At 33.0% G+C, this 12,687-nt stretch overlaps 1 protein-coding gene across 2 annotated transcripts in view; it reads left to right on the forward strand.

The window, feature by feature from the left end:
* ERBB4 (erb-b2 receptor tyrosine kinase 4) overlaps positions 1-12,687 on the forward strand; it is a 987,764-nt gene that overhangs the window by 770,276 nt on the left and 204,801 nt on the right. For both annotated transcript variants that reach the window (XM_031678247.2, XM_031678250.2), the window contains exon 17: positions 11,935-12,067. In XM_031678247.2, coding sequence (XP_031534107.1) covers positions 11,935-12,067 — 133 coding nt within the window. The remainder of the gene's footprint in view (positions 1-11,934; positions 12,068-12,687) is intronic.

Here is a 12,687-nt window from a genome sequence, read left to right on the forward strand (position 1 = left end):
GGCCTATTAAGTGTTTATCTCTTGTTCTGCTATTTGCCCTAAGAAAAAATTGAAATTTTGTGTGAACTCAGCAGGCATGATTGTAAGTAAAGGTGAGATGTTTGCCTGGGTTAATATCCCAGATGGAGAAATAAAGATATGTAATCAGAAAAATTAAATGACTGAAAAGTAGAAAGTTTGTAGATATACATCAGTCAAGGAATTTATAAGGAATTAATATGTCTACTCCATACTACTGTTAGATTATGTCCTTAATGATCATTACAAAAGAAAGAGATTTTAAAATATCCTTTCCTGGATGTCCAAAGCAATACGTATTATCAAATGTAACCTCATGTTAATAGTATACATAATTTCAATAATAGAAAAATAATAGACAAAGAACAGATTAATAAAAATTAATATTCTAGCTAGGAAGAGAAGCTGGTTCATGTAGATGTGGGTGTTTTTTTTCCCTTGGTGGTAATGATTTCTTTTGCATGTAAAATGAAATGGTTTCAGGCATAGTGTAAAGTTGTCTTGCTATTATATTATTTCAATGTTATTTGAATTGACTTAGGTTCATTTTTTTCCCTTTGTTTATGTTATCTGGTGGCTCTAAATCTGTATTCAGCACATCTGCAGAATCATAACATCTTCTAAGCAATTGCTTCAGAAAAAAAAATGGGTTTCTCCATAATTAGAAACGTGCTTTATTTAGGGATTGGGCATTTATATAAGTTCAAAAGGGAGTTATATTGCTAAACATTGTTATTAGATGCTCTAAAATGTGTTCTTGTGATTTTGATCACAACAAACCTCCCCTTAGAATATAAAAGCAATGCATTCTATGTTTAAAACACTATTTAATGTGGGATGCAGTGACCAAAAGTCTTTGCAAGGAGGGTTTATTGGTCTTTTCCCCCAGTATTCTGCAGAGTATTTTAAAGGAGGCAGACAGAAACAGCTTTACCCTCTCATTTTTCCCTTGGGTTACTTCCAGTCTACTATGGACCAAGGCATTAGAAAAACTGGATACTCATGTTTTGCCAAGTTAAATGCTAACGAAGAACTCTGTTTTCTTCACATTCTCTTTATTGATCTTCTAGTACAATATTTGCTTGAGGTTTGTAAATTATGAAAACATTTTACTACTTTTCAAATTTATCACTATTTGAAAATGGATGGCAATGGAAAAGCCGCCCATTATAACACATTTAAATTCTACAATTCAGAAACCGCATCCTTGAAGAGGCTTTACAAGCTTCTAACCAGGGTACTTGTTAAGTGTGTAGGGCACCTCCCCACCCTACCCTCGATAAAAGTGTTCGGTCAAGGCTGATGTCGGTAAAGCCTGGTGAATCGCCAGGAGACTGTGATAATTAAGCAGATACAATAGAAAACATAAAAGAAAGGTTATTAGCTGTTATCTAGAAAGGAAAGAGCCATCTGTTTCATCTTTTGTTTTTAAAAATGTCATTATTTAGAGATGATGCATTTGATAGTTCAGTGCAAGAAAAGAAGGAAACCTTGTAGTCTGGACACAGTTCCTTTAGGGCTTCACTTGACTACAGGTGAAATTAAGCCTGATGTTAGTGGTGTCAACAAATAGTTTTATGTGTTATTCTTTAAAATACCAAAATCTACAGGTGAGGGAGCTATTGCCTTTGGTTCCATGGATCAGAAACATCAGAGCCAGAACTGATGTCATTTTCTTGTCTTTCTGTTTTGGTAGCGCCATGGAGGCTGCAGCTCTAAGCATTACACCTAAGGACAGAAGTGGAGGGACAGGTTCCATCATCTGTACATGTCCTTTCCCAGAATTCCTCTAGCCAACATTTGCTTTTCTCACATTGGCCAGAAATTTGTAGTATATTCACATCAAGCTGGGGAGAGACAGGGGAAGTTATTCAGCTTTTTAAAAATCCCTAGATTAGAAGGTGTTAGGGAGCAGAGGATTAGGAAAGACAGTTGGGTTAGTCAACCAGAAATTTGACACAGTATGGCAGGGGTGAGAGATTAACTAAACTACTACAAGCAAACAAAAATAACATCTGGTCTGAGGATTAGTTCCACTGCTTTTAGGAGAAAATATAATTTTCCTATTAGTCTGAAATCAGGAATAAGCAAACAGTAAACACATACCAGCTTCAATTCAAGAAGCATTAAATAAATAACTTTTCCCATTTTCTTTTCACTAGAAATATTTTAGAGCTACACTTTTGTAAGTTTAAAAATACATAGGAAACTCTGAAATTGTTGAAATATTTATGTGCTTTTAAGAGTTGATTTAAGATTAAAAGTATCTAAATATTTATAGAAGTAAACTGTTCATTCAGTTATTTATTCATGTAATAGTTATATATTTAGTGCTTCTTTTCATGAGACAAACTAGCCTCCAAAGAAATATAGACGTTTGTGACACAGTTCCAAACTTAAAGGGCTTACCTTTGTACTTCTAAATTAGAAATGCCATTATTTTACCTTTAAGCTCTGAATATGTACATGTCCCTCAAGTTATTTGAAATTTATACATTGCTCATGAAAATAAGACCCTTAAAATGGCAACTCTATTTTAGAACTCCCAGATGAGCTAAATTAAAGTAGAAGTCAGTTAATGCCGTGGGATATATTAGAAGTAAGTGTTACAGATTAGAAACAAAAGAACATTTGCCCTCAAAGGGATAGATTTTACTTAAGTAGGGAAGAAAAGAGCTGTAATGAGCAAGGATCTAATCACGTGTTTGTAAGCGTTTTCCTAGCTTAAATAGACGTGGAATGTGAAAGAACACAGATAGGAAAAATTGCCACTTGATAAAGTAAGAGAGAGACTCAGGGAGGAGCAAGCAGTGCTTCTGGGGAGGAGAAGAGGTGTTGGAATCAAAGTTTATTTTGTAACTGTTAAGACTGAGATATTAGATATGGAAGTGGAGATATCAATTGAATATATATTAATTTAGTGGAGAGGCCTAAAGATATATATTTTCTTATCACTACTTAGGTAAAGAGATGGATGATATCATATCTAGGGAGTAAATGTAAGTAGAGAAGAAATCCATCCGATGAGGAAGTCCTGGGACCCTTCTACTTTTAGAAGTCAGGGAGATAAGGAGGAAGCAGCAAAATAGAACTGAAAAGGACTGACCTGACTGAGGAGAAACTCAAGGAAAGATAGTGTTTTAAGAAAGGGAAAGTGATCACTCACCTGAAGTAATATTAAGTGATTGGTTAAGATTAGATCTAAAAAATTGTTTAATTTGACCAGAAGGACATCATTGGTGACCATGACAAGAGCTGATTTAGTGGAGAGACTGAAATACAATGGGAATTAGTTAAGTAATTAAGACAGCAGAGGTGAAATGAGTAATTACAGACAACTATTTAGAAGGTAAATGCAAAGAACATTTTTTTTTTGCCATTTTCACAATTGTTCCAAATACTAAAAAAGTCTTAAGTGAAGTAATTGCATTTTTCTTAAATATATTATCACCTAAAATATCCCATTTGTGATTTGACATACTTAGTGATAGTTCTTGAGGATCTTCTTAGAGGATGTTATTGGAGGTTTAGCACAATATAAAAGTAGAAATAATAGCCCCTAGCCTCATGGGGCTTATAATTTATCTATAAACAGAAAAGATTCCAAGAGAGAATAATTATAAGCAACTAAATTAAGGTTATTTTGTGAATGTATAAAAGAGATGCATAGTGCTTAGGGGAGATGCTCTTATAAATATGAAAGCAAAATGGAATGAACTGGGTCACTGAGATGACAATAAAATTGAGGACATTTATTAGCACTTAGTACTTTATATCTGAGCATAAGGCTGTTCCTATTACCAAACCATAATATAAAAAATATGAAGTGGCCTCTTTCAGAATCATTATGTTTAGCTATCTTTTTCAATTACAGAACTCTAAGTCTTAATATTTAGTGCCAAACTTTAAATTCTCCAAAAAAGGGGAAGTCATTAGGACTTAAAATTAACAAAGATCCATGTAGACTTACTAAGTAAGGTCCCTGGCTCCAGTGTGTGTTACCCAAGGTTAAGAGCAGTTCCATGTGCAACAGTACAAACAGTATTTTCAAATGTATTAACTGTTTTAGACGTGTGTTACGCCTACCAGTGATTGATTTCCAAAGGTTAGTAAAAAGATAAGAACAAAAATAGATTGAAACAGCAGACTTCATCTTAATGAGAGAAATCAAATCCTGTAAAATAGAAATTTATTAGGAAAACAAAAGAGAAAGGGGGAAGGAAAGAAAAAAGGAATTAAAAGAGGCCCTTGAACCAAACCTTTTCTTTGCATTTTTAGCATTCTCAGAGGAGGGAAAAATTAAGTATTGGGAAGTTTTATAGGAAGCGACATTATGTTATCTTTGTGGTTCTCTTTAATAAAAGATGTGAAGCTACTAATAAAATCAACACAGGTATAAGTCTAGATATTAGAGAAGGAACAAGCAGTCACAGAAATGTGAAAGTCAATCAAAATGATAGTAATGCCCCTGAGTATTTGTTCAGCATCTCAAATCCATAGATCGGGAAGAACTGAACACTTCTCCTTCCAAATGTGTTTCTCCTGATTTCTCATGTTCAAGAACAGAATCAGTTGCCTTCCACTTACCCAGGCATGAGAGTCTAGCCATCTTTGACACCTCCTTTGTCTCTCTTCACCATCAAGTTTATACATTCAAGTATTTTTGCTACTGTAAATACTTCTCTGTCTCATCCTCTACTCTGTCCCTTGTTGCTACCAGAAAGGATTATTAAAATACCTAACTGCTCTTCTTGAAAATGTCTTCTTTTCCTGGCTTATCTAGTATTTTAGAAGAATAATCTTCCTAATATACTCTTATAATCATATTTTATTGGAAGCAGAAAAGGTTTTGGAGTAAAACATGCCAGGATTCAAATCTTGACTATCTACTTGGGGTGCTTGTGGCCTGAGGCAAGTTATATAACCTACCTCAGCTTCATAATACCTACATGATCAATTATGTCAAAAGAATCGTTTGACACAATACATATAAAACACCTGGTAAAAGTAGCTTTGTTCTTGAGTCCTGGAAGAAATGTTCAGTGACCCTACATAGATATACTAAGTCCTGACATTTCTCCCCAAACTGTACCGGGTCTCAAAATCTCCTCCCATCTCTCTTCATCCAAAACATAATAACTCTTTAAGGCCACCAACTCCCCCATTTAACACTTGGAAATCCTCTTGGAGGACTACCACCAGGATGATAGATACTGCTTGTCTTTGCTTTTTTTTTTAAAGGAAATTCAGTTTATTTTAAGTCCCCCAAATCCTTTTAACTGTTTTCTCACTGAGAAAATAAAATAAGCTAAATGAAGAATACATCTAAGTATCTAAGATCATAAAGGATTTAACAGACTTAAATCAGAATTAATACAACAATGCAGATAAAAATGATAATCTGATTACATTAAAATAAAAAGATATAACTAAATATAAAAGCAAAGAGTTTGTTAGAACCCATTAATAAATTTGTGTACATTTTGTATTCTCTACTATCAAACATAGGGATTGAAGAAAAATCTGATGAATTGTAAATACAATTCTCTAAAAAAAAACCCAAATGAATCCAATGAATCAGCTTAGAAGTACGACATAACATAGTTGAAAATTAATGGACTTGAGATTACAAGACATAAAATGTTAGCATTACAGTTTATATTTGACCTTATCTAGGTATCTTGATTTTTCTGTTTTCTTATTTTAATATGGGGGTTATAAGATCTGTTATTGTGGAAATGTACATAGAAAGAAATTTTTAATTAAAAATATACAGGTATTATTAGAAAGGAAGTCTATAGTCAATCTATTTAAATTATTTGAATTTAAGGGTGGCTCATAGGATCAAATAAATCTCTGATTTACCTCTATGAAAGGGAATGTTTCTATATCAGGATAGAAAATCTTTGACATTTTCATTTCTATTAGATTATTCTCACTGAGAATGAAGTGAATTATTAGTGACTATGGCTATAAAATGCATGAGTACCTGATGACAGTCAAATCTTGTATTCCTCTTATTTGGAAAGAAATTTTGCTGTTTAAACTGCTGACATAATTAATATAATATTTTTGACAGTGTTCCTGTTTCTAAAGTTGCATTCTTTATCCCAGTCTGCAACTGATTCTAAGAATTTTCTTTTATTAAAGAATCAATGTGTTTTTGATCAACTACATTTTTTCTTCTAGCAAGAGCAAATTAGGAATACGAAATACTTGCTGAGGATACATGTAACCTCTGGCTCATCACAGACTCATGCTTTTGTCTAATGGTCATGGTAACATTTTCAGAGGGAAGATAGGGCGTATGATGATAGCCAATGTTACCTAATTGTATTTTTAAAAGAAAATATAAGATTACAGAGAATCATCACATCTAACCCTTCTTTGTCAAACATCCATTTACATTATATATAGTCTTATTACAGGTAGTAATTAATTTACCTCCCCAGGAAGTGAAACGTGTTCACTCCTAGATACTCCTGTATGAATGTGTGTGTTTATTTATTTATACATATATTTGTCAAGACTTGTTATCACAGGGTGTCTTAGACTCTCCAAATTGGGCTGTTTATCAAAGGATAAACATTTGATTTATTACTCACATAAGGGCACTTTAAAGAGTGAATGAGTTTCTGTTGATAACTTAGCAGCGGCAAAACTAAGATCGTCCTGGCCAAAGTGAGGCATATGGTTCTCCAGTGCGTAAAGCTGTTTGATTTAATGACAGTACTAAGCAGGTTCTAAAGGTGAATTTATCAGGTCTTAGGAATTCAAGAAAGACTAGGTAGGTCCTGCTGTGTTTATTTTTCATTACCTTAGGGGAAGAATGTGCTTACGTGTGCTTAAGCTGGGTTATTTGATGGAGGCACTTCGCTCACAACTATTGGAGTCAGACACATAAAAAAAACTCAGATTGGTCTGATGCAAAAGTATTTTGCCAGCATAATATACCACTATAAGGAAAAATCATGCAGATTTGAAAGGTAAGCACGACATAATAATGTTAGAGGCACTATTTTACAGTTTAAAGTTTATTATACAAAAATTCCCTGTTAAAATTATCTGACTATCCTGTTGCTTTTGTTTGTTTGCTTTCGCCTTCTGTGTAAATTTTTTAAAAATCAGATTAACCTTTAGTGCCCATAGATAAACACCGAACCAGCTCCAAGTCTGATCCAACGAATCCTGAAAACCCATCTTCAAACTGTTTAATTTAGAAGCTTCGAAAAGTGGAGTGCTCTGATTTAAAGTCAGTACTGTGAGTGGCAAACTATACCATCAGTGTGTTTCAGGGCTTCGGATTGATTCCTTTATCTGTAGTTGAAAATTATTCTGTATTCAAGACATGAAGAAAAATATACCTGTGTTATAAATTTAAAATCCTTTTCTTCAGTGAAATTCATATAAAAGAATCTTATAGATTCTGCATTCTTTGGTGACTCCATTAGGAGTTAAAATACCATAAAAATAAAAAACTGTTAAAATACCAGTTTTACCAAGTTTACAATTTTAAAGAAAATACCACTGTACATTTTTTGGAGGACAGCCTGCCCTTACCATGAAATGAAAATTGATATAACAAAATAGTTTTCAAACCATTTGAGTTTTAATCATACATTATATTGACATCACTCTATTTTATTTGTGATCAGTTATCTAGAAGGAAACAGATCAATAAAAGAAAATATTTGGATGTTTATAAAATCAAGTTCCATGTATTCTGTCACATTTTCCTCTGGTGAAGAATAGCATGATTTGGATATAGTAATGATAGATAAAATCCACCTTATTATATGAGTAATATGGTTTTGGGAGACACTGCTCTTTTATATATAACTGTTTAAAACAAGTAATTGCATTCAACGCAATAGAATATTATATACATGTTGTCTCTGAACGTCTAAATGAAATTATGAAAACCAAGTTATATGCTTTTAAATAAATTAGCCAAGTTCATTTGTGACTTATAGTCCTTGTTATATTAGTTTCTATGAGTAGTAGGAGGGTATCAGTTTCATTATACTATTTCCAAATCACAGAATAAGGTAGAATATCAATTGATAGCATCCTTTTAGCTAAGCTTGGACTTGTTACTTGAAATGTCCTATATTTGATACCTTAGAAGATCCTAACAATGTTTAATGAATAGGCAAAAGATGAAAGCAAACAATACAGATAAGGGATTACAGTGTATCCTAGGTCCCTTCGTTTTGACCCTCATGATTTCAATAACAGCATCACATCTCAGCCTCTTAGAGGTTACTCAGATTCACAAATGAGAGGAAGACACTGTCTTTCAGGTATACACCTTAGCTGACAATAGCCAGCATTAGACATTGGAGGGATATACAGCAATTTTAAAAAGCAACTTAAATAGCTATATCCTCTTATTCCAAAGTATCCTCATAAAAAGTGAAGTATTAACTCTCAGGGAAAAAAAAGCATATCTGTCATACACCTACAGATATCTAGGAATCATCAAAATTGGGGGTGAGTAGGAAATGTGTAAGCAGTATTAACTTTTCTGATTAGCCTGGTCTTATGAACCATAATGTTAATTGTAAGAAACATAGTGGTAATTATATGTCTCAGACACATTAAGCTATAATGAATAAAAAATACTTGCAGAAGAACTTAGATCATAAAAGTGGACAGGGAATAGTAAAACTAAATCTTAATTGAAAAAATACACAGTAAACATTCAAAAAAAAAAAAAAGAAAAAACAAAATGAGGCCATTATTATAAAATAAAACTTTTAGACAATGATTTATTTTTTTCTGTATTTTTCTTAAATTTAACAAATGTTTATTTCAAAAGGAAAATAAATACATTGTAGAATATTAAAAAATGCCTGAGAGCAAAAATACAAAAATAAGAACACTGTAGCCATACTATTCAGAGACAACTACTATTTAGTGTCTTTTTGTACATTCTTCCAGATCTTTTTACACACACACGTGATACTGTATACATTTTTTCCTGACTGAGCTCCTCCTGTTTTGTAGGCCAGTCTTCAATTTCTTGTCCACATCTTTACATGCCAGTACGTTTTCATCTCATCTACGACCTAATCCATATTCTAATTTCTCAAATTATCTAAAAAATAACTGTAAGCTGGCGTGTCCAAACTAGCGTCCAGGCCAGGATTGCATTTCACATCTGGTTGTTAAAAATATTAAGTCTTCTTCATCAAGATCAGTACCTTTTTCATGGTATCCACTTATTAGGGAAAACAAGTTGAGTTTCCTTATAGAACATTGTCCCTTCTCAATATAACTGGTTGCTTCCTTGTGGTTAATTTTTTTTTTCCAAGAGTAACTTTTGCTAGAATAAGAAGAATTTGCCCTCTTAAGATGTCTGAGAAAACAGTTATGTATGAGTTTCAGGTACAGAGATTCCATTTTTACTTCTTCAGGTTGTTTGTACCTCTATCATCCTACAGAATAATGAGAGGAAAAAAAAGGTAAAGAAATACAAATCAACCAAGGAACTGCTGCAGGAAAATATTAAAAGTAAAAGCTAACCAGAAAAACATAGAAATTACTGTATATTGAGGTTTTGAATGTTTTATTTTCATTACCATGACTAAAGTAAGTAGTAATGATGTGATAATTGATATTTATCTGAATTAAATGAAAAAAATAGTCAGGGATCTTGTTTTGTTGTATTGGAAGTGATTATTCTTAAAATGAAAAGCAAACAAGAACAAAAGAACATTTTCTTTTAATTTACAGTGACACTGACATTTTCATAAAGACACACCACTTTTTTTTTTTTTTGCCAAATAGAAAAGCAGAGGAATTTTAGAGGTTAATTCAAATCTACAATTAACAAAATGTTAAGGACTATTCTCAATCATATATAAATCCTTTGCAGTAAAAAACTGAGCTCAAGAATACAACCCTTTTTATAGTAGTGGCTTTTCAGGGATATGTTAGCCACTAGTGCTGAAAATAATGCCTTAAGTTGAAAACTTGAAATATTTTCTGAAATAGATATTTAACTGGCATGCTCAAAATATAATCTTACATACCAGGACACATCACAATGATGAGTTTGTTTTCATACTATAGTTTAATTTTCTCAGCATAGATTTTTATGTCTTTAGAAAATTCCATTTAGGAAAATATAGTTGAATTATAGCAACATTTCAGTATGCTACAGTACTTTCAACTGTCAGGAAACAACCTTTAGGATGAACTACTTTTTAGGTTTTTCTGCAGTTTTGTATGACAATAATGTAACATAATCCTTAAAACACATGACTTCATTTATCGAAGAAGTTACATTTTCTTCAATAGCTCTTTAAAATTTTTAAATTTTATTTAGGATCATCTGCTTTCATTATTTCTGGTCTGTCTTTGAGGAACAGTTTATCTTGGAAGAACAAGTAATTTATTTTTCTAAAAGAATACGGTTGTGTAGGATAGGTTCTTCTGCAAATAGGACCATAAAATATAAAACACTTTACTAGGGAAAGCATAAGCATTCAGGGAATTCTTTTTTAGTTTTGATATCTATCATGGCTTCATGGTCCACATCTATGTTTTTTGTTTGTTTGTTTAAATAATCTCTCTTTTTTCTGTCTTTTTAAAAAAAATTTTTTTTTTGGTAAAGGGGAGGTAATCAGGTTTGTTTGTTTATTTATTTATTTATTTATTTATTTATTTATTTTGATGGTGGTACTGGGGATGGAACCCAGTACCTTGTGCATGCTAGACACACGCTCTACCATTGAGCTATACCCTCTCCCCCCACCTATGTATTTTACTCTGAGTTGTTGGCTGTGGCATATAAAATTAATAAATTTAAGGGGTCTGACCACAGAAGGCTCATAGATGCTACTCTACTCTAGAACAAGAAGTTAAGACTGCAAATGTTACTTTTCAAGTGAGGACAAAAATTATCTCAGAAAACAAAAAGGGTTCAGCTTCAAAAGTATACTGCCACTAACAGTGTATTAGAGAAACATTTTAAGACTAAAACCCTCTAGTCAATCTCTTCCTAATCCATTTTTAGTACTGTTTACCTATTTTTATGTAATACTTAATATGTAGACCTCTTTATGGGTATACAATGCTTAGTCACACTGCTAACAATAATGTTTACTCTATCTATCATAACTCTGAAAACCTGTCTGACCCAATTCTACATCTTTCTCCTGCCCTTTGTTTCAGCAGGATTGCCCTTGCCAGGCTTTGAAACAGCACTTTTGTCAATGCCTCTCTTTGTTGGTATCTGGCTAAGCCAGAGGTGTGCGGGGTTCATATGTCCTGAGACCCCTCATTTTTGGTTTAGACCAGTTGTTCTCAACTGGCAGTGATTTTGACAGGCATTTGGCAATGTCTGGAGACGTTCTCATAACTGAAGGAGGTGTTGGTGGCATCTAGTGGATGGAGATCAAGGGTGCTGCTAAACATCCTAAAATGCATAGGGCAGTCTCCCATAACAAACAGGTTTCCAGCCCAAATGTCAATAGTGCCACTGTTGAGAAAGAAAAACTGCTATAGAGAAAATGTTGAAAACAATAGTATATACTGAAACAATACTTTTTTAATTTATTTCTATTTTGTTACGGCTAAAAGTAAAATTAAACAATTTAAAATGTTCCTGTATCAAAAATTTGGCCTATGTTCTTCATTTTGCTGTCAAACTTTGCATTTTTCATCAAATGGCATGTTATGGCTGCTCACCCTCAAAGATTAGTTGTCTTTGCATGGTTTATTATTTAAAAAAAAAAAAGCACAGTTGTTACAATGAAAAAGTTTTGCCACAGCTCTAGTGTGTTTTTATTTGCATTTCTTCCAACTAGACTTGTGATATGTGGATAATGGCTTGTACAACCATTCTTCCCTCTTCCTCTGTCTTTTCTCTCTTCATACTTCTTTTTTTTTTTCCATTCTGGTTGGCAGAACTCCTCTAATTGCAGCTGGAGTCATTGGTGGGCTCTTCATCCTGGTCATCATGGGTCTAACGTTTGCAGTTTATGTTAGGAGGAAAAGCATCAAAAAGAAAAGAGCCTTAAGAAGATTCCTGGAAACAGAGGTGAGGTGTTTATTTCTTCTCTTCATATGTTTAAGGGTTCCAGGTTTAGCAGGTTTTGATGATACTCAGTTTTTTAATCCAAGGGAAAATTCTATTTAATTTCTTGCTGAGGGTCTGTATTTTAAAGTATGCTATACAAAGTTGATGAAAAATCAGAGTATGTAATAAAATTAGTCAAGGCAGAGTCATGGCTTAAAGAGAGTAAACAGCAGGGGTCAAGGAAATGATCATTGAGCATTGATCATTGACGATAAGACAGATCTGTTTCTTTTGCGGGTTCGGATTCCATTAAAAAGCTCTAGAACATCAAAGTAGCAGAACTAGAATATATCTGGGTAAGAGGATATCCCAGTAGTGGAACCAGAAAAATGTTAGAAAGAGAATTTTTGGGTTCAAAATAAAACCAGATTGACAAGTGATTTATACTTTAATTAAGGTCATTACATTGGTAGCCACTGATCTCATTACACTGGCAGTGAAAAGCTGAGCTTAAAGGGTAAAGCTTAGTTTTGTAATCACACAGACTTTATGACACACTTTATGAGACGCATTTGATATTATGCATGTTAGTTATTGTGACTATGTAGAGTACCCATAAAATATTATAATTTCTTTTATAT

Source organism: Vicugna pacos, chromosome 5, assembly GCF_048564905.1.
Source record: "Vicugna pacos chromosome 5, VicPac4, whole genome shotgun sequence".
Lineage (NCBI taxonomy): Eukaryota > Metazoa > Chordata > Mammalia > Artiodactyla > Camelidae > Vicugna > Vicugna pacos.